This window comes from Haliotis rubra, unplaced genomic scaffold, assembly GCF_003918875.1.
Source record: "Haliotis rubra isolate DU_JTF1 unplaced genomic scaffold, ASM391887v1 Scf126, whole genome shotgun sequence".
NCBI classification, from domain to species: Eukaryota; Metazoa; Mollusca; class Gastropoda; order Lepetellida; family Haliotidae; genus Haliotis; species Haliotis rubra.
The window spans coordinates 349,928-375,403 of NW_025765181.1; the positions used below are offsets into that span (position 1 = coordinate 349,928).

General features: G+C 41.5%; 1 protein-coding gene and 1 long non-coding RNA gene across 2 annotated transcripts; one reads left to right on the forward strand and one right to left on the reverse strand.

Moving 5' to 3' along the window:
• Positions 1-1,502: 1,502 nt before the first annotated feature.
• On the reverse strand, positions 1,503-13,556 carry LOC124266511 (solute carrier family 23 member 1-like). Its single transcript, XM_046701306.1, has 11 exons — positions 13,353-13,556; positions 11,417-11,574; positions 10,593-10,690; positions 7,988-8,082; positions 6,286-6,467; positions 5,295-5,415; positions 5,014-5,170; positions 3,996-4,249; positions 3,215-3,488; positions 2,399-2,494; positions 1,503-1,693 (listed from the first exon to the last, which is right to left on the reverse strand). Exons 1-11 carry the CDS (start codon positions 13,554-13,556, stop codon positions 1,503-1,505), a joined length of 1,830 nt encoding a protein of 609 aa, XP_046557262.1.
• Positions 13,557-23,017: 9,461 nt separating this feature from the next.
• LOC124266499 lies at positions 23,018-24,360 on the forward strand. The gene is made up of 2 exons (XR_006895780.1): positions 23,018-23,145; positions 24,299-24,360. It is a non-coding gene; the product is annotated as an uncharacterized LOC124266499 (long non-coding RNA).
• Positions 24,361-25,476: the final 1,116 nt, after the last annotated feature.

A 25,476-nucleotide genomic window follows, 5' to 3' on the forward strand; every position in this document is an offset into this window, starting at 1 on the left:
AGCATCATAAACCATACACACTCACTCATTCACATTTATTTTATGGCGGTGGGTAGCCTTGTGGTTAAATCGTTCGCTCGTCACGCCGAAGACCCGGGTTCGATTCCCCACATGGGTAGAATGTGTGAAGCCCATTGCTGGTGTCCCCCGCTGTGATATTGGGGGAATATTGCTAAAAGCGGAATAAAACTAAACAAACTCTTCTATATGAACGAAGAACTTCAGTCAATATAAAAGACCCCCTTCTAAGCGAGGAGAATAAGTTCATGATTGTTAATGTTCCCGTGCGCCGGGGTAGAATGGGCCACTTCGGGCTTGTCCCTATTGGGTAGAACATGCTGATCAGCTGGTCTCACCCCTGTCTCAATACAATTAATGACGACGTAGGTAATTTGTCGTTCCATAGTTGTAGAAAAATGAATAAATGACAAATATAACATAACGTGCACTGTTGCACTTGATTTCCTATTCCAAGGCACCTATTGAGTGAGTTTAGTTTTACGCCGTTTTACAATATTTCAGCAGTATCACGTCGGGGGACACCAGAAATGGGCTATCGGCTTCACACATTGTACCCATGATGGGAATCGAACCCGGGTCTTTGACATGACGAGCGAACGCTTTAACCACTAGGCTACCCCACCGCCCCATAGCTACTGTAACTACAGGCAACTACAAGAGCTGATTAAAATAACTTAATATTTTCACTGTCAAACATGCTACTACGGCAACCAACAAACACACGGTGCATCTACTACAGTCTTTACAAATACTCCTAGGCCAAATGTAGAGATAGCGTCAAAATTAAGTAATATAATACCAGGCCTTATCGCCCATACTGCATATCTTGACCATGTTGAACACCAGTGCTTGTCACCGTCTATTAGACCATGCGGTTAATACTCATACAGTTGGTCTATGAACATATGGACTCTGTTTCAACGGTGGGGTACACCTTGTTGGATTTTAGCAACCTGGCCCCGATTTCTCGAAACAAACTTAAGTCTGAGTTTTGACTTAAGTTCAAATTTTTACTCAGATTTGAGAAAATGCATTTCCCAGAATGAACTGAAATCGATATTAAACTCAAACATAGTAGACAACTTGAGTTTGGTGAATAGAATACTTAAGTATTTTGGGCTTTTTATTAAGTAAAAAATGCAGCTGAGTTCAAAATTCAGCTGTTTCAAATTGTCAACCTCAGTTTGAAATTTGAGTAAAAACTTAAGTTTGTTTTGAGAAATCGGGGCCTGATTCTGTAATTTCTCCGTTTAGTACCATTCTGTGGCTGGTTCCATATCAACAAGAATTTCCAGAGGGTAGGAGGTGTACTAATTACTCGATAACACTTCTACTGCTGAGAGATTCTGAAAGATAGGGATGTTTCTAGCATTTGGCCTTGGACTACAGACACACTTTCTGGTATATTAGTCTTTAAATACGGGAAAGCGCTAACGAATTAAATGCCAAATTTCAATTAAGAAATTATATGTAGATTTCAGTTATACCACATTGTGATTTGGTATGACCGGGAAAAATCGGGTCCACTTAGATCGCTTCCAGCTTTCCGGGATGAACAATGGCTCGTACACTTCAATTCCTTCCTCATACGGGAAGTCTGCTGGCCTCTTATGACCCGGATGTTTGGTAGAGGCTTCCTCGCACCAATCCAAACCTCGCTCCTTGCGTGTGCCTGGTTAAGATGGTTACAACAGTTATATAGCAACAAATCTTTCAAAATCTTTCAAATATGAACACAGTAGCATATACTCACTGATTTATATGCGAATATCGAATGAAAAATACTATTTTATATAACATGTTATAAAGCCTATGCCAAAACAACTTTGGGATTGCCTCAGTGACAAAGTTTCCGGGTAAAATAAAATCTCTTCCTTGTGTTATATGTCGTGTATTTCCCGATAGGATATGTTCATTGACGATATTCTTTTCACATGATGCAAGGCGCCTGGGCCATTTTCCCATACAGGAGGCGTGCAAAAATGTATGCGTAACTGTTAATTTACAATGTCCGCCTCAACATGTAACTGCGAGCCACATGACGTCATGATAGTGTCGGGGTACAAATCAGGTACCACATCGCTCCTTTTGTGTGAGTGAGTGAGCATGGTTTTAAGCCGCTTTTAGCCATATTCCAGCAATATCACGGCCGGGGACACCAGAAATGGCCTTCACACATTGTACCCATGTGGGGAATCGAACCCAGGGCTTCGGCGTGACGAGCGAACGCTTTAACCACTAGGTTAACTGCTTTTGAACTTAACGAATGTTTCTGATGCTTGGAAAAATCAAGTAAACTATTGTCATCGTTTCGTGAACAGGTAAATACCCCTGGGCAAATTGTCTGCATTGTTGTTTTACGAAAGGTGAAACATACCATAAATTGTATTGTCCAGAATGCAGGCCAAACCTCCGCCAATGAACATTGGATTTGACACAAGAACCTTCAGTACTGAATCAGCGTTCGCGTTGCCTAAAAGATAAGGACAGATACAAATAGAAATGTTCAGTGTTTCCGTGTTGTAGTTCAGGATGCAAAAACATTTGAGATTAAAATGTCTCCAGTTTATATCAATATATTCTTAAATAAAGGAAGTTTAAGTCATATGTTTCATCAATAAAATAGCTTAAGAAACCGTATAATATTATGATGTCTGAGCGAGCGCCACAGTCAAAATTTAAAGCAAAACGATTTGCATCCAGCTTTATTCTCACAAGCTGTCATAATTTTGGAAGCCTCTGAATATTTAGGGAACATAACCGTTTTTCGTGTCTGTCGACAGTATATCACTAAAGGGAGTTTCTGGTATATTATCAGGTTCATAAACACTATTTATTTTATGATAATGTGAATTATCAACGCCTGGACATTTCAGATACATGCATATATATCATATTTTGTTATTTCCTTCCTTTTACTTCTGATGATGACCAGTGAAGATCCGGGTTAGAATTGATCTTCAGTAACCCATGCTTGTCGTAGAGGCGACTAACGGGATCGGGTGGTCAGGCTCGCTGACACATGTCATCGTATCCCAATTGCGTAGATTGATGCTCATGCTGTTGATCACTGATTTGTCTGGTCCAGACTCGCTTATTTACAGACCGCCGTCATATAGCTGGAATATTGCTGAGTGCGGTGTTAAACAACCAACCAAACAACCAACTTCTGTTAATTGTAGATGAGAAGTACCTGTATTGAATCCAGCCGGAGTGTTCCCGGCCCAGTAGGGCACCATCATGCCCACAAACAGAGACATTCCAATAATCGCAAGATTCCTGGTAGCTGATAGATCTACCGGCTGTAGATTTGACAGAGCCACGCCCACCAGCAGACCATTCAGAACAACCATTGATCCTCCCACAACCGGGTAGGGAATAGTCACAAACACAGCTCCGATCTTGGGGAGTACGGAAAATACGATGAATATGATTCCCACACACTGCATAACCCGGCGACTGGCAACCTGAAAATATAGAATTCATTATACCAAAACGATAATCCAAAACAGAGCTTATTGTACGATTCAGACCATCTCATGAGCATGTGTTAATGAATCACTATGACACAATGACGTTACCAATGTTTGGGAGGGTGAGCATGAGGAACTTTCCCATCCCATCAACCAAGACAGACAAATATAGTCACAAAGGCAAAACTACCCTTCCTTGAAAATTAGCGTTAAAGCTTGAAGTTAAAGCCTTCTCTCGTTACACCGAAGACCCGGGTTCGATTCCGCACATGGGTGCAATGTGTGAAGCCCATTTCTGGTTTCCCCCGCTGTGATATTGCTGGAATATTGCTAAAATTGGCTTAAAACTAAACACACTCACTCCTTTAAAATTAATTATTTAACACAAAGTTTAATATTGTAGTGCCTTGACCCCCACTCCCAATACACATGTCTTGCGGTGATTCTAGATGTAAAAAAATCAATTATACGTATACTATCTCTCCCACAATAAGTACTTACTTTGGTCAAACCAATAGTGCCAATATTGCCTCCATATGAAGACGTAGCATTACCGATGCCCATTCCACCAGTCAGGATGCTAATGACGCCTTCTACGGCCACGCCCCTGTTCACCGCGTGTGCTGGGGGTGGAGGCACGTGACAAATACGTGCGCATGCGCTGTAGTCAGCGATCGAGTCGATGATCGACAGGAGTGAAGACACAAGGAAGCTGCCAAACACCCCCGCGTTGAATGTGAACATGCCAAACTGACCTGTGATGAGATGTGTAAGACACAATTATAAATATCTTCTGTGACAACATGCTATATGGTGTGCTATATCCATCCATCCATCCATCCATCCATCCATCCACAGCGTTACATACTTAAAAAAATAGACCCGTGAAAATCCTGGTTGGAATTGGTCTTCAGCAACCCACGCTTGTCGTAAAAGGCAACTAACGGTATCGGGTGGTCAGGATCGCTGAATTGGTTGACACATGTCATCGTATACCAATTTCGTAGATCAATTATTATGCTGTTGATCACTGGATTGCCTGGACCAGACTTGATTATTTACGAGTGCGGCGTTAAACACGAACCAACCAAGTAACTAAAAATTCAGAATATATATGGTTATATTTTATTTGTAGTGAAGACTGCACACAATTCCCAATTCTTGATACCTGACTGTTTTTGTTCCATATTCTCCTGCTATAAATAGTTCTCATACTCGTACAGCGACATTCTCTCCCGCTCTGGCCATGTAAATGCTACTGAAAAAACATTACGCCTCTGGTTTGTGTGTGTGATGGTGACTTGTTTTAGATTTGCGATATAAAGTATTTTCTACTGGAGATTTACTTTCAACAGTGAGCCGGAATCGAGTTTAACAAATCTTTGACCATTTTGATTATACCACTAGCCTAACATGCCAGTTGTCGTACTGTTACCACTTGACACACACAACGATGAAATGGCGCTGACACATCAAGATTCATCATTTCAACATTATATTTTTAATACTTCATACACACCGGGATAAGGAACATAGAACCATCCACTGTCCCTGATGACGTATGTTCGTGAGTCCGTGCGGGCGTAGTACTGGGGACTTTCAGGATCCGAGGACAAAGCACCACTTCCAGTCAAGATGGCGGACAAACCCCATCCCATTAATATAGATATAAGGACCTACAAGAGACGACACGCTTTAGTTTATGTCATACTACGGCATCTCACATAAATAAAAGCGATAAATGTCTTCCTATAATCCATTGTCCTATTCTGACTAACATCAATGTCCATTAATGCTCACCGCGTACACTGTATGAAACTGGGACCTAATGATGTGACAGCCTCGTTTTGGAGTCCAAAATGGAAGCGGAATCTTCACGCGTCTAAGGTAGAGGGACAGTGCAACGCCAATGGCTACAGTTCTGGAAATAAAGACAAGACAATTGAAATATCTGCTAAAAACAGGGTTCAGTGTACCCTTCCGACTAAAGGTGAAAAGGTGAAAGCATTCTGCCACACGAGGGCCTAAGCAAAACAGGTATTGACTCGCAGTGCAGCAATATATACATATTTTATCTCATGGAAGTTTTTTAAAATTACCTAGAGGTATATTGGTCCACAACGTTTCACATCACGAACAACTGACAGTAAAGGGATAACACAGAATTTAACAGAACACTGTCTTTTACGACAGCATTTACAAGGTGAGTTTTACTTTTCCCCGCTGTTAAGGGACCGTTCATAATTTATGGCGTGGGGGGTGGGGAATGATAATTATAAGAGTGACACCCATTTTGTTCTGGGGAGGTCGGCGGGATCATCAATCTTGTACCCATGTACTTGGGGCTGGGGCTGGGGTGGGGTGGTGGGCTGGGGTCAGCAATATTGCACTTGCAAATATTAAAAAATTGTGGTTAAAAATATGTGAAGGGGAAGGAGGGTCATAGATTATGTACTTGACATGCAGGGGGATCACTTACTTTGTGCATACATTTTAGGGGGGGGGGGGGCATTTACATTGTACATGCTTCTCCATAAAAATCATCATCACCCCAAATAGCCATAACTTATGAACGGTCCCTAATCTTCACTCATATCGTAGCTGGGGACACCAGAAATTTTCTTCACGCATTGTTCCCATCTAGGTAATAAAACCCAGGTGTTCGGCGCCACGAGCCAACGCTTCAACCACCAGGCTATCCCACAAGCCTTCAGTTGTAAGGCTGCAGGGGTATGGACACAGGGCACCGCAATATAATATCTTGTAATTGAAATATCTAACTATAACTTACGCAAAAGCAACTCCCCAATGCATCTGTGAATACTTCACGGTCACTTTAAACAAGTACAAGGCAGCCAGTAAGATAGCAGGAACGATTGTCACGGGGCCTATGAACCGTAGCAGAAAGCCGACACATCCTGTAACTCCGATTAGCGTGTGGATAACTTCAGCTAGCATCAGGCTACCCATAACCTGCAACAGATTTAAATTGGAAAGTCAAGGTTTTGGTATCCTCATCGCTCATTTTTAATCCCCTCACACCAACATATACTGAGATTGTGCTTGACATTCAACACAACCACGTGGACAAATCGTCCAAGGGCCTCCAGTTTACAATACTGAGTTGTGTCCCTTACGTGTGCCGGAAACTATGATCATTGGTTTGAATCCCATTTTTCTCTGTGTTAGATGGTTCGTTACAACTATATAGTGCTCATGGGTTTCTAACACCTGCATAAACCCACTGTCCCTCACCTTTCAAAGCATCGTTTCTGGGTCCAATAAGCCAAGCATATCCATTTACAGCAACAATTTTGGTACCATGAATGATTATGAAAATTCAGTTTAGAAATGTCAGAAAATCAGTCTCGAATATGTGCTGGTACGCGTTTCATAAAAGCCTCCTAAATTTAGGAGGTCGTAGCCCATACGACCGTGTTTACGACCCTCTTCCGACCTCCTTTAAGACCGTTTCACAAAGACGTCGTATCCATGTCGTACGACGGGGTCCAACATCCATATCGTACATTGGTGTAAGAGGTCCTTTGTTGCAACGTATAAAGCGAGACCGAACGGGCACCTACTTATCTTGTTATTCCCAAACTATTTCAAAATCGAAATACAGTTTGAATAACAATGCAAACTTATGCTTTTAATTGAAAGTACAGGTTATGGTAAAAAAAAATCAATCAATGAATTATTTAGATTCTGTCCATTGAAAATTACAAGGTAAAGATAGAATAAAACTATGACGGATTCGAACTAGCGATGGCTGCGATAAAAACAAACAAACTATCATCGCTGTTACCCCCTGGGTGCCAGAGGGGCATATATGTCCTTCCTCCTCAACCTTCAATTTGAAGTCCAATAAAATTCTAAATATATCACGCACGTTTGATCTGTCTCTAAATATTCTAGGTCTTCTTTGTTTGCGCGTTTTTAATCAATTGCAGTATCATATTCGTTGACGCCATCTTTATAGTGTTTACGACCTCCTAAAGCATTTACGACTGGTCAATCGGGGTCCTAAATTTTGGGCTATTTACGGCACAGTGTAAATATATGAGGTCTTTGCTATTGTGAAACGGGGTAAAAAGTAAATGTAAGAGGTTGTGTGCGACCTGCTTTACGAGGTCGTACCGGTAAGAGGGCATTGTGAAACGGGTCTATAAATTTGTCACTCGACGTAAAAGGGAAAAAAGTGACTTTACTTCGACCGATGGATCAGTGAAAATAAGCGAGGATACCAGGAGTTCTTGAAAAGACTAACCGAGCCAAATCTTTCTGATCATCAGTGATCAGCGCCCTTATTCTCGAAATGTTCGTAGCCCTAAGAATTCTTAACTTTGATCGTAGCCAATGTTAAGAATGGGCTTAAGAAGTTCGTAGGGCTACGAACGTTTCGAGAATAGCTAGCATGAACTATTGGATAATATTTTAGTATAATCGAGTTTGAAGCGCCTGACACCCATACAAAACGTCATCACAATTACCGTGTGTATTCTGGACAGGATGACGTCATCTGGTACAGGGATCATCCCCCGAGGGTTCAGCGTGTAGTTCGTTGATGTCTCATTGTAGATGCCTCCTTGAATACAGGCATACATGATATGTAAGAATCGGTTTCTACTTATAACACTGATATACACTACATGGCTTTAGAAAGTGAGTGTGAGTGAGTGAGTTTAGTTTTACGCCACACTCAGCAATATTCCAGCTATATGGCGGCAGTCTGTAAATAATCGAGTTTGGACCAGACAATCCAGTGATCAACAGCATGAGCTACGCAACTGCGATATGTTGACATGTGTCAACCAAGTCAGTGAGCCTGACCATCCGATCCCGTTAGTCGCCTCTTACGACAAGCATGCGTAATTGAAGATCAATTCTAACCCGGATCTACACGGGTTTTAAGAAACTACAGACCAATGTTATTCGGTGGTCAATACATCACAGTTGTTATAATCTGTTTAGCATATTATAGTTTCGGTGACTGTTTTCAGCCTAGTAACGATTTCATACCGTATGGAATTTGTTCCAATTCTCATTGTCCGGTATGGGAGGGTTCGGACGCCTCCCATATCCAGCCACTGTAGAGATATTTTCTACCAGGATCAAGTCACTTCCTTTTTGTGGGATTAAAACACCCACTTTCTACATACTGTAATGGCAATACCCGGCACTCTTCCGAAACATGTTACTTTTCCAAACTTTTACTTTGTTTACATACTCTTCAAAAAAAAAAGAAACTTGACATAGGACAAATTTGAATTTTAGGAAAATACTTGACACAAACCGATCCATGCTGAATCCCAGCTTGTGGGGAATGGTTGCCGATAACAAAACGTTTGAAAAAAAGCTCGTTTAACAAAAACGTAGCGTTACACTCACATGTGTAGTGAATCGCTAAAACGCACCCTACATGAAATGCACGAGCATCATGAAATTGTGTGTCAACCTGAGCTGAAGCCTATGACTGTAGGCTGTAGAAAGCTACATCAATGGTACTCCACATGCATTGCTTTAAGCCACTATAGACGTCAAGAGAATGAAAAGACTGGCAGAAGCTCAACGACACAACGCCATTGGCCATTTACAAGCACGGACATCGCTGCATGATTTGGCAAGGCACTTCAGCGTGTCCCGACAGACCATCTCAAACCTACGGACCCGATACAAAAATACTGTGAGTGTTAATGACAGACCCAGGTCAGGTCGACCTGGACCACCGCCGCCCAGGATCGCTACATCCGGTTGCGACATTTTCGTTCAATCACCACGGCCGCATCATCCACAACAATCCAAATCCCTGGACTGCTCCGAATCTCCGACCAAACAGTGCGCATTTGGCTATGGAAAGCCAGACTTTTGCCAGAAGACCAGTTCAACGTCACGTCGTTCTCTACATCAACGTGATCTTTGGAGCATGACAATGCTCGACCTCACGATGCACGTGTTTGACACGTCTTCCTCCAGCAAAACAATGTTCAGTTGTAACCTTGGCCTTCTCGATCACCAGATTTGTCCCCATTAAACATCATTGGGATACTTTTGATCGACGCTTGCGCCAGTGTAATCCGCCACCTCAGACACTACAAGAACTGCACACAGCTCTTCAGCACGTGTATCAACACATTCCTCAACACAGCATTCGGCATCTCCTTTCTTCTATGGGTCACCGCTGCCAAGCTGTTATCGATGCTCATGGTGGTCACACCAAATACTGACATTTTACTCTGACCAAGTGGCTTTAATAGCCCTCTGTGGTTTTACTAAACACTTTCTGGATAATCATGTTTTGGAAATTTGTAAAGTGATGATTTTACTGTAACTGAGCAATGATGTCATGTTTGAATCAGTTATATGCACTCAGAAACTCCGAAACAGCCTGTCAAGTTTATTTTTTGTAAGAGTATATATACAACTGTCTCAATATATATTTATCCGAAAATCCAACTTGAAAGCTCTAATAAATGTCTTCCCAACGTCTGTAATGTTTGACCTTGACCTTTATCAGTATAACCTTAAGTGCAGATATTTTGGGTCAAGGCTGGAAAATTAAGCGTAATACCAGGTACGTACAAGTACGTACAAGTACGTACTGTAGTGAGCAATTGTACGACAGGTTAAAGGGACAACATTCTGTCGTTTCAAGATATTAGGCCCCAGTTATTAGGGACGAGTAAAACGTAGCATTGAATTTAGTCGGCACCGTACAATGGACTTTGCTTTGAGTAGAGATTCCTAATGCTAACTGAATGGACTTGTCGCATTTGTGACTAACAAGGAACCTTTTTGAGAAAAAGAGGCTATGTTATACGTCAAATCATACGATAGTTTTAGCAACAATGCCTTATAATCATGGTTGTTTAACGCTATAATTTCAAGCTTTAAAATTGTCTAACGTTGCATCTGACACATCGCATATTAGTGATCGGTCATAAAATTCTGTACATGTGTTTAGCCTACAGAGAAAAAAAAGTCTAAGCGAAGCGCATGCTTAAATAACCATCTAATATACAGGCAATAAATATGTTTTAAAAACGTAATTATTATAAAAAGGTAAGCCCCAATACGTGTTTAATATAGTATACTTACTTAGCTCCTCTTGATTTGGGCACCTCCAGTCAGACATTGTTCCCATTGTGATCAACGGTATGACGTATGTAAAGGATGGACCTTGAAATATTGGCAGCCTTTTTTTAAAACAAAAACAAAACAAAAATTTACTCATGGAAACAAATAAAGGATGAAAGGACACTTGTTCCTTTATGCTTTTCCTTCTTTTCACCTACAGTGCAATACAAAGCATGCGAAGAAACCTTGAAAAGAATATAGGAACACATTTGCTTTTATATGTTCCCTTATTTGTTTCCAAGAGTATATGTTAGTCGTTTGCTACTACACCAATGAAACATTATTTTTATTATATAGGGTACGAGATATATTGTGAGATGCATTTGTTGTTTAGCGTCGCAGCCGATATTATTCCACTAAATACGTTTCACTGACTCGCAATCAGTTCGTAATTCGCCTCACAATCCGACATTTACTCTCTTCTAACAAGCTTCTTGGGTACCCAACATTTTACCCTTGAATTTTGTGGCTGGTTTTTGTTGTTTAACGCAGCATTCAGCAATATTCCAGCCATATGGCGGTGGTCTTTAACATAATCGTGTCTGGGCCAATCAACCCTGTGATCAAAATCACGAGCATCGATGCACGCAATTGGGATACCATTAGTCGCCACTTATGTCTGAAGACGAATTCTGACCTGGTTCTTCACAATAATTTAACCATTGTTGCACTGCCTCAAGTCCGGAACTTCACGAGCTCCGCCCTGAGACGCCGTGGTGTAACTGGGCTACTATAGAGAGCGGCGTTGAACCAAACTTTCTCGCTACTCCAAGAACTGGCATTACCTGCAGCCCACTGTCGTCACAAACAAAGTAGCCAGTCCCGTCGTTAACATCGTCGTGGAAAGAATCTTCGTCTTGATCTCTTCATGGTCGGAGGCGCAGATGAGGTCCGAGAATATGATGGCTGCCGACAGCAGGTTCGCCATAGACTGAAGGACGTGCTGGAGAAAGAGAGAAATGTTGTACAACTCTGGCTGGAAGGATCCCATTCGGATGATCTCATTCTGAAAGGATCTCACTCAGTACTGGGTTGGATCCGTATTGGAAGTAATTTCGTACACATGACGATCGCATGATACAACACAACATAGCGGCATTGGTGAGAATCATAAATGGCCACTTTCCTTCTCGTCTTCAATTCAAGCTTTATATTGACTGACTGACTGAGTTTGGTTTTACGCCGCTTTTAGCAATATTCCAGCAACATCACGGCGGGGGGACACCAGAAATGGGCTTCACATATTGTACCCATGTGGGGATTCGAACCCGGGTCTTCGGCGTGACGAGCCAACGCTTTAACCACTAGGCTACCCCACCGCCCCCAGCTGTATATTGAGTACGTGAGTGAAATCGTGTGTGGCGGCTGTTACTGCATGGTAGGGCAGGGTATGCTTTACAGTTCGCGAACTTCGGGTGTCATAATATTTTCAGTGATGAATTAAAAAAACACGGCATCTTTTTGTTTCATCTGTATAAAAAGAAATCGAGATTAGTTATTCTCTGGTGCTTGACGCTTTATATTGACATTAACAGCTAATTCATGCAACATCACTTGTCCGTATCCGAGCTAATAAGTACATATTGGAATATTAATATTCCATGTGGGCCCGACTGGAACTGTTCTGTGTATTGAGCTGTGTTCACGTGTCATATTCCGGTACCTAAATAACACTTGCTCATCAGTGGAACAGCAAGGCAGAGAAATGTCACTGAAATCCCCCGTGTCACATAAAGTCCAAGCAACATGACAAACTGTTTTCAGTTCCACATCGAGAAGCATTGATAAAAAGACGGCTTTAAACAGATTATGCTGTGCAGTGTTTTAGGTACATGAACTAGTGAAACTAAAGGAGGAACTCAATCCTTAAACATATCTAGACCGATTTTAGTCTTGCAACAGACACTGACCTGTATAAGGTCAAAAACAGATGAACAACCTGTTTTGGGTTCATACGACGACTGGGAAATGTTTGCGATGTAGTTAGACATGACTGCAGGACATGAATTAATGTGAGAAGTTTTAGTGATTATGGGGCACTGGTGGCTTTTCACCTAGTGTGTTTTCTTAAACAAGGCACAGACACACACATACCGGATGAAAGGCGGTACTTGTCAGTTGGCTATGTTTGAAAAAGATCGAGTATGGTCACGACAATCCAGTGATCGATGTTGTAACACAGCGATGCACACTGTCAATGACGAGCAGTCAACTAAAGTACTTTACGTCACAGGGCTTCAACACCGAGTCATTTGGTCTTGCGATCAGCCAAATCTGTTGGGGATCTATGTAACCGGAAACTCACAGATGTCAATACATCAGTAATTAGTAAATCCTATGTCTTTGGTATTCCCTTAACCGGAATGTGAAAATATCCTTTCTTTTGATATGCCACCTATTCTAGCCCTAGAAGGTTCGGTTCTGAATTGATCTTCAGTAACCCATGCTTGTCATAAGAGGCGACTAACGAGATCGGGTGGTCAGCCTCGCTGACGTGATTGGTACATGTCATCGTATCCTTATGCGTAGATCGATGCTTATGCTGTTGATCACTGGACTGTATGGTCCAGACTCGATTATTTCCAGACCGCCACAATAAAGCTGGAATATTGCTGAGTGCGGCGTTAAACAACAAACCAACCAACCTGGCTGTTTTGTTGCCAAACACGGCTGAACGTTATTTCTTTTTTCCGTTAATGACATACAACAGTAATAACCTACCTGGAAGGCCAGCGTCACCGTAGCTGGGATAGGTGGAACATCACTGACATTGAAAATCATCTTTTTGGTTTTCCGTGTTGTCAGGTTGCCAGTGTCAGCCTCCGGGTCAGTCGACATCGTCTTTGTACCTCCTTCTTTACTCACCAGCACCGTCTCCATACCAAGGAGACCATTGCTGTCAGCAGCTTGTTCTTCCACATCCATCCTGTTGCGTCGATTGGTCTGACACAAAACTGATGTAACTCTAAAGATTTGGGTTCTGAAATGAAGTGAATCCTTTTTTACGCCGTTGTCAACTTTTGTTTTATAGATACTAACGAGTGTTGACTATTTCAAAAGCAGGGGAACAAGGGATCAATTCTGCCTTAAAATACAAACGGGTAAAATATAAAACATAAATGACTGATTGAATGACTGAGTTTGGTTTTACGCCGCTTTTAGCAATATTCCAGCAACATCACGGCGGGGGACACCAGAACATGTGGGGATTCGAACCCGGTTCTTCGGCGTGACGAGCCAACGCTTTAACCACTAGGCTACCCCACCGCCCCAAAATATAAATGATCATCATACAAAAACACGGAGATTGGGGAAGGGGGTTGTGTCCAAAGATCAGAGTGAGTGACAATGCTGACATCGTGACAACGTAACCCAAAGATGAGGTAGTCGCCCATACGTCTTTTGGTATATTTGGTCAAGAGAGTGAGTGAGTTTAGTTTTACGCCGCACCCAGCAATATTCCAGCTATATGGCGGCGGTCTGTAAATAATCGAGTCTGGACCAGACAATGCAGTGATCAACAGCATGAGCATCAGTCTTCGCAAATGGGATACGATGACATGTGTCAACTAAGTCAGCGAGCCTGACCACCCGATCCCGTTAGTCGCCTCTTACGACAAGCATAGGTTACTGAAGATCAGTTCTAACCCGGATCTTCACGGGTATTTGGTCATGACATTCCGATGTAATAATGTTAACTGGCGTGAACAACAACCTGAAGAAAACGAACAATTGTTTCAAGCCAATTGCAATTACTAACCGAATGTACATTTTATTCAGAATCCACATTAAGGCTGACCAATGATTTCAATAAAGTCTGCTTACATTAGGAGAGAAGCCTGACTGACTTGAAACTGTCTCGTTGTCTTCAAGCATATGAATTGGTGAATTTCCCATGAAATCTCCCTTCATTTAAAGCAAAATACCCCATCCTTACCTTTGTGACGTATATATTACCTAGTAGGAAATATTTATACTTGCAAATGAGCTTTTCAATCAAAGTTTTACCATAAAATGGATGGTTAAGTCATTTAAGAATTCTATGGCTGCTATTGAAATTAAACACGCCGCTAGTCAGAAACAAGGTACTCAAGAAATGGGCTTCACACATAGTACCCAATTTGAGAACGTTTTACACACTAGGCTATCACGCCGCCTCTTTTTTCATGAATCTCGGTGAATCGATAAACTACGACTTCACATGGAGTTTTCACACCTCTCAGGCACTGGCTCAAGAATTACCAAGGGTTACCCATGTTTTCAATGATTCATTATATTGTCGACACTATTTTAATGAACACCCACTGGAATCTGTTTCGGTAGACAGGCGCGTAGCAAGCCAATTCTTTAGTGTAAGCCCCATGGGATTCACAGCATGTGTAAGCCCGGCATTTTTTCAAAATGGTAGCTACGCCCCTGGTAGTTATTCCGGTATTCTCATTTTTATAAATTGGAATAGATTATCTTGCTAATAGTATTATTGCCCTTTAGTAACACGTCTTATATGTCTTGCTGAGTCTCATGTCCCTTAACTACATCTTGTTCTGTAGATGCAAGAACAAAATCCGATACTCGCATCAGAGTTTATTACATCCGTGCAGGTTACAATTTACCAATTCATCAACATTTCATCCTTGAAACTTGGTGAGCACTTTGACAACGAATCAGGCTACGATGAAAACTGATGAGCTCTGATGAGATTAAAAAAACTACAATATAAGCAGAAACAATTTCATAATCTTTGCTCATTAATGCACTTTAAACATATTTACTTTTGGCATTAATAAACTCTACAATGCTTATTGAAATTGTACAAATACATTTGGATGACTAAACATTTGAACCACATTTCGTTGAACTGTTATCAAAATTGTTTACCAATAATTTATTATTAATACAAATGATAATAATGCAATAAAGTTAGAAATGCTATAAGTTGAAAGTAACTTGCATTTGTTTCTTGACATGCAGTTATTCGCAGACAGTGAGGTGAAGCAACTTTCCAGTATGGTGGTCAGGCACAGACTGAAGTGCATGCTTTTTTAGACCATGCGCTTCCTTAGGGATATCATGTGATGAACAAGTGTTAGAAATGAGGCTAATTTAAATACTTTATGTACATTAGTTAAATTAGTTACAAAAGTTTAGTTAGTGTAAGTGGGGTTTGAACTTACAAATCCACAGCCTTAACCATTAGACCAATGAGTTAAGATATTTGCATTTGAAATTTTAGTAAATTTAAGTTTAAGACAATATAACACATATAATTTCAGGGAATATTGAAACATGCAATCTTGCATTTACATGTTCCCTTCGGCCCAGCCTGTTCTGTATTGTAAAATCCTTAAACAAGGCAATTCCAGCTGTCACTAAAGATCTCACTGGGGCTTCTTTTCAATTTAAATGGAGTAATTTGTTTCTATTAAATATTTTGAGAAACTTAGCGGTATTCTAAGTCTATATTTCTTTTACATTTCTTCAACTGTTAGAAGGTCCGCTGAAAACATATAAGCCTTCACTTTGATAAATGGTTGCATTACGGTTTCAAGTATATATAAATCTATGTACGTACCTGGTGTTGTGTCTTCTAACCAGCTTCAAGTACTGATGGTGACAGACCACCGAACAATTTATATCCGTCAATGATAAGGCTGACATATATATGGGCCGATGCATCATTGGATTTCAGTATCACATCATTTTAGCTCACCTGGTCAGCGTCTATCTACTAAGCAGACAACTTTAGTTCAACTGGTCAGAGTCTATCTATTAAGCAGACAACTTTAGCTCACCTGGTCAGAGTCTATCTATTAAGCGGACAACTTTAGCTTACGTGGTCAGAGGCTATTAAGCTATAGTCAATAGACTACACATTTGGGATGCCGTTTCACTTGTCTGGATTTATTAGAAGCGTCTTTTATGTGGTGTCAATACAATTTAAAGCAGTTGGAGTCCCGTGAAGATCTTGGTTAGAACTGGACTTCAAGAACCCATACCAAAAGCCACTCGCTGGATCGGGAGGTCACGCTCACTGACGTGGTTGATGCCCACCTGCCATGTTCGGTGCTCATGATGTCAATCACTGGATTTTCTGTCCCAGATGTTGTTATTCTCAGACCGCCGTCATAATGTTGTAGCATTGCTCACCGTAGTGTTAAACCAACATACCAACGAACACATCGACAAAGCACCAATATATGATATCTCTATACAATATGGGTTTAATCCTGCAAGGTGAGCTTCTCTGTCCCTCGTTATATATCTCATAATGGTAGCTCCGCGTGCACTGTTATTATTTACAACAACATAGTCAGTATACATTTAGCTGAAGCTGTGTATATTCACAACCTATTTCCATGACAGTGTGATCATTCACTGTTGGCAATATAATACTTTTTTGTTCAGTGCTGATGTATGTGGCAATGCCCCCTTGGAATCCATTGAACAATATTCATTAGAATTTTGTTAGTGTTCAAACACCGTAAATAAACGCTTGAAAGATTTCGTTCGTAGTCATAAATATCAACGGATTATTATGTAATTATATTGTGGTTAAGCATCCTATCAAATAGAGATGATAGCAGGTGTTCATAACATGGTGAAAAGGTTCGTACAAATATTGCCAAAAAAGTAAATATCAAATATGTAATATATAATAACATCGGACACGGTTGTCAAGTTTTTAACGGTAAAAAATATGATGGATCAGGTTCGACTGTACCTAACAGTACATATGTTGAGAACGTCAGGACCTGCTAGAATATTACGCCTGATATTATAAAGTGTAAGCTGATTATTAGAAACACAAATGTTTTCTCTTAATATAGCTTTTATATTTATTAGCCTTTATGCAAATATCTAGCTACTGGATAGTTTTATTGGTCTTTTATATTCAGATCATCGGTCTTCGATAATCAATCCGAGCAGAAACCCGTGAAGATCCGGGTTAGAATTGAGTAACCTCTGCTTGTCGTAAGAGGCGACTAACGGGATCGGGTGGTCAGGCTCGATGACTTGGTTGACACATGTCATCGTGTCCAATTTGCGAAGACTGATGCTCATGCTGTTGATTGAACACTGGATTGTCTGGTCCAGATTCGATTGTTTACAGACCGCCGCCATATAGCTGGGATATTGCTGAGTGCGGCGTAACACTAAACTCACTCACTCACTCAGTCCGAGCAGACATTCTGACTCATATGAAGACATACCTGGATGAGGAAGAATTTGTGCCCATGATGAGTGCCCATGATCAGTTTCTGGCCTAATTTTCTTCACACACGTTTCACATAGAAGAGACATGTGAGGGCCCAGTACACTAAATGATTAAAGGGATATATTTATATTACTGTTGTGGCGATGTAGTAACGATAAACATGTAGTTGGTAGGTATTCAAAATAATTATTTTATCAGTGTTGTGGGAGTCAAAATTCTGACCCATCCAAATATATATATATATATATATACTCTCCCAAAAAAGAAACGCATCATGAAAATAGCAATTTCATGTAGCAATGAATTAAAACGTGATTCATTTTACAAAAGGTTTTGCTCTGTTTATGAGTCCTATGGTGTTTATGTTTTGAAACATCACAACAAAACGCACCATCCGTAAAATACCCGTATGTAACAGCATGATTTTCAATTTCGGCGTGTAGTGTCACAGAATACACAATTCACATGCAATGCACGTGAAAGTTGGGGATCAGATAGTCTCAATGATGGGTATAAAAGGTTGATCGCTGTCTGTCGATTATTCACTGTATTTGGAATATTGTTGACGAACGCAAAATGCCACGTCTAAGTGAAGCTAACCGTCATATCGCCATTGGTTTGCTTGAAGCTGGCCAGTCTCAACGTGCAGTTGCCCGACGCATGAATGTTCACCAAAGCGACATTTTACGGCTCTGGGAGAGATATCACCGGCAGAATGTGGTAGCAGATGCCCCTCGTAGTGGGCGACCTCGAGCGACCACTGCGGCGCAGGATCGCTACATCCGGGTACATCACCTGCGTCATCGAACAGCTACGGCGACCAGTACCGCTCGACAAATACCCGGATTGAGGAGGCTTTCTGCTCAGACCGTCAGGAACAGGTTAAGAGAGGCTGGTTTACGTGCCAGAAGACCTTATTTTGGCCCTGTGCTTCGACAACAACATCGTCGACATCGAGTTCAATGGTGCACCAACGTTCAGGCCTGGAACCTACCGAATTGGCGTAGAATCTGGTTCAGTGATGAATCACGATTTCTATTGGAACGACGCGATGGAAGAATGCGGCTGTACAGACGTCGACGTGAACGTTTCGACGACGCTTCCGTTCCCCAGGTGGACAGATTCGGCCGGGGCAGAGTTAGGATGTGGGGAGCGATCACCTGCAGTAGGAGAAGTGATTTGGTGATGATCCAGGGCAACCTGACAGCTCAACGGTAGTGTGACGAAATCCTACGCCAACACCTCCTTCCCATCATTGATCGCCAGAGGGAGTTGTTTCTACAGGACAATGCCAGGCCCCACACAGCACGTCACACTAGAGACTTCCTCCAGAACCACAACATCAATGTGCTCCCCTGGCCCTCAAGATCACCGGACTTAAACCCGATCGAACATATGTGGGATGCCCTGGACAGACGGGTGCGACGCCGTAACCCTCAGCCCCAGACACTTCAGCAACACGCACAGGCACTACAGGCTGCGATTGGGCAACACGAGATTCTGAGACTTATTCGTTCGATGCAGTTCTGGATGCCCACGGTGGTCACACGAGGTATTGACGTCTCCATGTGACACTCAAACTGACTTTCCTCGAGTTGGTGCCAAAGACGGATAAGTCTGCATTCCCAGTGTGCAATTTCGCTATATTTCATTGACTAATAAAGCCTACAAGATGTCTTTTTCATGTTCCAGCAACAACCGATGACAATACTGTCATAGAATATTAGCAATCTACTTGTCCCTTTTTCATATTCCAGTGACAACCGATGACAGTACTGTCATAGAATATTAGCGATCTACTTGTCCCCTTTTTCATATTCCAGGAACAACCGATGACAGTACTGTCATAGAATATTAGCGATCTACTTGTCCCCTTTTTCATATTCCAGGAACAACCGATGACAGTACTGTCATAGAATATTAGCGATCTACTTGTCCCTTTTCCATATTCCAAGAACAACCGATGACAGTACTGTCATAGAATATTAGCGATCGAATTGTCCCCTTTTTCATATTCCAGGAACAACTGATGACAGTACTGTCATATAATATTAGCGATCTACTTGTCCCTTTTCCATATTCCAGGAACAACCGATGACAGTACTGTCATAGAATATTAGCGATCTACTTGTCCCCTTGTCATGTTCCAGGAACAACCGATGACAGTACTGTCATAGAATATTAGTGATCGAATTGTCTCCTTGTCATGTTCCAGGAACAACCGATGACAGTACTGTAATAGAATATTAGCGATCTACTTGTCCCTTTTTCATATTCCAGGAACAACCGATGACAGTACTATCATAGAATATTAGCGAACTACTTGTCCCTTTTCAATATTCCAGGAACAACCGATGACAGTACTGTCATAGAATATTAGCGATCTACTTGTCCCTTTTCAATATTCCAGGAACAAACGATGACAGTACTGTCATAGAATATTAGCGATCTACTTGTCCCCTTGTCATGTTCCAGGAACAACCGATGACAGTACTGTCATAGAATATTAGCGATCTACTTGTCCTTTTTCATATTCCAGGAACAACCGATGACAGTACTGTCATAGAATATTAGCGAACTACTTGTCCCTTTTCAATATTCCAGGAACAACCGATGACAGTACTGTCATAGAATATTAGCGATCTACTTGTCCCTTTTTCATATTCCAGGAACAACCGATGACAGTAATGTCATAGAATATTAGCGATCGAATTGTCCCCTTGTCATGTTCCAGGAACAACCGATGACAGTACTGTCATAGAATATTAGCGATCTACTTGTCCCTTTTTCATATTCCAGGAACAACCGATGACAGTACTGTCATAGAATATTAGCGATCGAATTGTCCCCTTTTTCATATTCCAGGAACAACTGATGACAGTACTGTCATAGAATATTAGCGATCTACTTGTCCCTTTTCAATATTCCAGGAACAAACGATGACAGTACTGTCATAGAATATTAGCGATCTACTTGTCCCCTTGTCATGTTCCAGGAACAACCGATGACAGTACTGTCATAGAATATTAGCGATCTACTTGTCCCTTTTTCATATTCCAGGAACAACCGATGACAGTACTATCATAGAATATTAGCGAAGTACTTGTCCCCTTTTCAATATTCCAGGAACAACCGATGACAGTACTGTCATAGAATATTAGCGAACTACTTGTCCCCTTTTCAATATTCCAGTGAAAACAGATGACAGTACTGTCATAGAATATTAGCGATCTACTTGTCCCTTTTCCATATTCCAGGAACAACCGATGACAGTACTGTCATAGAATATTAGCGATCTACTTGTCCCCTTGTCATGTTCCAGGAACAACCGATGACAGTACTGTCATAGAATATTAGCGATCTACTTGTCCCTTTTTCATATTCCAGGAACAACCGATGACAGTACTGTCATAGAATATTAGCGATCTACTTGTCCCCTTGTCATGTTCCAGGAACAACCGATGACAGTACTGTCATAGAATATTAGCAATCTACTTGTCCTTTATCATATTCGAGGAACAACCGATGACAGTAATGTCATAGAATATTAACGATCTACTTGTCCCTTTTTCATATTCCAGGAACAACCGATGACAGTACTGTCATAGAATATTAGCGATCTACTTGTCCCTTTTCATATTCCAGGAACAACCGATGACAGTACTGTCATAGAATATTAGCGATCTACTTGTCCCTTTTCATATTCCAGGAACAACCGATGACAGTACTGTCATAGAATATTAGCGATCTACTTGTCCCTTTTCATATTCCAGGAACAACCGATGACAGTACTGTCATAGAATATTAGCGATCTACTTGTCCCCTTTTCAATATTCCAGTGACAACCGATGACAGTACTGTCACAGAATATTAGCGATCTACTTGTCCCTTTTTCATATTCCAGGAACAACCGATGACAGTACTATCATAGAATATTAGCGATCTACTTGTGTCCTTTTCATGTTCCAGGCACAGCCCAAATAGTACTGTGATAGAATGTTAGCAATCTACTTGTCCCGCTTTTCATGAACCTCACACTGCCCCATAACAGCACCTGAAGTTACCACACTGCACCGAATCAACTATCAAATAGGTTGTTGTACGTCATTGTCTTTCTACTGCTGAACTGAGTACATTGAGTGAGTGAGTTAATATTTATCGTCACATCGGCAATATTTCAGCCATATCGTGACGAGAACAATTAATGATGATATCATATATCAATAAAATTAGAAATTAAACCTGTTGACGAAGAACAGTAAAACTACTAGTGTATCACAGAAATCCATTTAAAACTAGTGATGAAATCTAAAACTTGCTAACAAGAAATGACAAGACTTGTACATTGAATTTAACCGTAAAATTTAAAAGGTTACACTTGCAGTCGGCTTCATTGTGAAACGGTGTGTTAGTGTGTGGTGGTGGTGGTGGTGGTGTGTGTGTGTGTGTGTGTGTGTGTGTGTGTGTGTGTGTGTGTGTGTGTGTGTGTGAGTGTGTGTGTGAGTGTGTGTGTGTGTTAGAGAGTGTGTGTGTGTGTGGGGAGGCTTTCCTAAATCAAATCCCCAAAAGGGTTAGTTGCGATTTAAAGGATGTTGTATCAACCACACATGTATCTCTACAACGGGATAATAGACAGTCACTGTGTAACCTCTCTTATGTATTTGAATCGGACAATGAATACAATATATAGCGGCCATACCATTTCCGAGTCCCCTGCGGACCTTCTGATCCGAAGTCGGACGCCTTGTCCACATGACCAAAGAGGTTAACCCCGTCAGCAAGCTGACAAGGTAAGGATGTCATCTGCGGGATGACTCCACGCCCTGCTACAAAGATATCGGAATAGTTGTAGATGTTTCATTCAAGTAATTGCAAATTCATATATAGTGGAAATTCGAGAAGAAAACTTAATTATTTGTTCTGTAACTAAACGTTTATCTGAGATTGGCAAATGACCGTGCAAGCCATTGCAAGGAGTATTATTTTTTGTCCTTCACAAATAAATCTTGTACTTAAACAGGGTGTCTTGCTAAATCAAGTCTGAGCTGGTGTAAGCCGGTTTAACAATCATATTGTATGCATGTTTTTTATTTGGCGCTTGATACACTTCAAGAAGCAGGAAGATGTCGGTCGAGCAAGATCATTGGTTGTCCTCGGGAACAGGATGTAGAAGGAGTTTTAGGTTGGAGTGTATAAAAGGGATCGCACATTTGGGGAAATCAACTTGGATCGACAAGCAGTTGCCAAGCCGTTTCGTTGTGAAGAATTCTCCCAGAGAGCCTCATCATGATTACCAAGGTAGATAGTCTTCATATTTCTCACTATTTTCTACTTTTCTTTCAATTCTGTTCTTCATTATTCTGAAAGGAACTTTAAACACGAAAACCTCATTATTTCTGTCGAACGATAGAATTGGTAACAAGTACAACCTTTCAATGATTATTTGTGTGTGTGTGAGAGTTTGTGAGCCTTAGTTTTACGCCGCTTTTAGAAATATTCCAGCAATATCACGGCCGGGATAATGGGCTTCAATGGGCTTCACACATTGTACCCATGTGGAGAATCGACCTCGGGTTTTCTGCCTGACCCTTTAACCACTAGGCCACCCCATCGCCCCGTTTAAAACATATTTATATTTTCTTAAATGTATTTCTTTGTTTTTTTGTATGACACTGCCGGGGATCGGAATTTGCTATTCCGTCCTCCTCGCAGACGCACCCGTGAAGGTCTGGGTTAGAATGAACCTTTAGTAACCCATGCTTGTCGTAAGAGGCGACTAACGGGATCGGGTGGTCAGGCTCGCTGGCTTGGTTGACACATCTCATCGGTTCCCAATTGCGCAGATCGATGCTCATGCTGTTGATCACTGGATTGTCCAGACTCGACTATTTACAGACCGCTGCCATATAGCTGGAATATTGCTGAGTGCAGCGTTAAACTAAACTCACTCACTCCTCGCAGACGCTTTATCCATGCTTATACAGAGGCGTCGGTGTTTCTGAGCGTCTTTTGTCTTTTTCAGTTTAATTTTGTCTCTGAACATTTAATAGGCATTTCGTAGCTGTTTTACGGACCAACATCTATATTATGCTGTAAGAGCGACCTTTTGGATAGATCCCGTATATCCTATACCTTATCTATATTTATGTATATGTACTGTATGCACACAAACAAACAATTATGTATTGTTGTACTCTAGGTAATGAGGCCATTATGCGAAATAAACTCTCTCTCCATATATCATATACCTTTGTCAATCAGGTCAAGGTTTGTCGTTCCGAAATTGGCTATTTCAGAATCAGCTTCGTTGTAGATACTTTACATACCGCAATGTGATTGACGTTTAAATTGTCGTCGCATCATATAATAGCATATATAGAATGTTCGTATTCAATTCTTGACAAGTCATTATTCCGAAAACAATAGTTTACCTTTTGTTTATATTTTTCAGGTTGCAATCCTGACTCTTGTTGCAATAAGCATCAATGGCTGTTTTGGTATCCCCGCGATCCACACTGTGAGTATAGAATGATTTAACAAACATATAATATTCAAAGTTACGGACCTAAGGAACTGCTGGTCATAAGAAGGAATTGGTTGCAAAGTAAATTCTTAAACAGACACCACCCACGTACAAGTTGATGCAAAGTAGTAATTCTGGGTTCGATTCCAGGATTCACACTGATTTGTCACCACCATTTCGGTGATCAGGAGTTTCAGCAACACTGTTATCCCCCTTCCACTGACGTGATCACGAGTTTCAGCGACACTGTTATCCCCCTTCCACTGACGTGATCACGAGTTTCAGCGACACTGTTATCCCCCTTCCACTGACGTGATCACGAGTTACAGCGACACTGTTATCCCCCTTCCACTGACGTGATCACGAGTTTCAGCCACACTGTTATCCCCCTTCCACTGACGTGATCACAAAGAATATTGTTTAATGTAGCCATAAATATACTGAGTCAAAAAAGAAACTTCACATTCTTTCTCCAGGGCACTATAACAGAACAAGAGATGGCAAGATGGTTAAATTGTTATTATTTCATTGCTGAGATCTGTGTGATGTACTCGATACACTGACAGTGCCATAACCAGTTCCATTAGGCTACACCGCCGTTCCAAAACATGGGTATACAGAATGTCAAGTCACAAGAATACAAATGAGAAATTTCGCAGTTCAGTGTCGTGTATGGCCGCCCCGCGCATTCACCACTGCCAAACGCCGTCCCCTCATCGACTGCCTGATGCTTGTGAACACGTGGTTGGGGATTCTTGGCCATTGCTCTTGCAAGGCAGCGCCAAGTTCCTGCAAATTCTGAGGTTGGTTGGACCACGAAGCCTTCTCTCAAGTGCATCCCAAACGTGCTCTATTGGATTAAGGCCAGGGGACCTCGATGACCAGTCCATGACGTTGATTCCAGCGTTTTGAAGGATATTTCGTGTCAACATCGCGGTATGCGGCCGAGCATCATCATGCTGGAACTGTAGACCTGGGCCATGAGCCGCCATGAAAGGAACGAGTTCAGGGGTGAGCACCTGGTCGCGGTAAGCAGCAGCTGTGAGGTTTCCACGGATGACCAGAAGTCGGGAACGGTTGTTCCCACAGAAAGCACCCCACACCAT

What these genes read in the sequence shown, in the direction of transcription:
- LOC124266511 (XM_046701306.1), bottom strand. Translation starts at nt 13,556, where the DNA reads ATGGATGTGGAAGAACAAGCTGCTGACAGCAATGGTCTCCTTGGTATG. An exon ending in CCCAAATCAAGAGGAGCTAA is followed by an intron (nt 8,083 to 10,592) that starts GTAAGTATACTA and finishes CCTGTATTCAAG; the next exon opens with GAGGCATCTACAATGAGACA. An exon ending in TCTGGACAATACAATTTATG is followed by an intron (nt 1,694 to 2,398) that starts GTATGTTTCACC and finishes CATCTTAACCAG; the next exon opens with GCACACGCAAGGAGCGAGGT.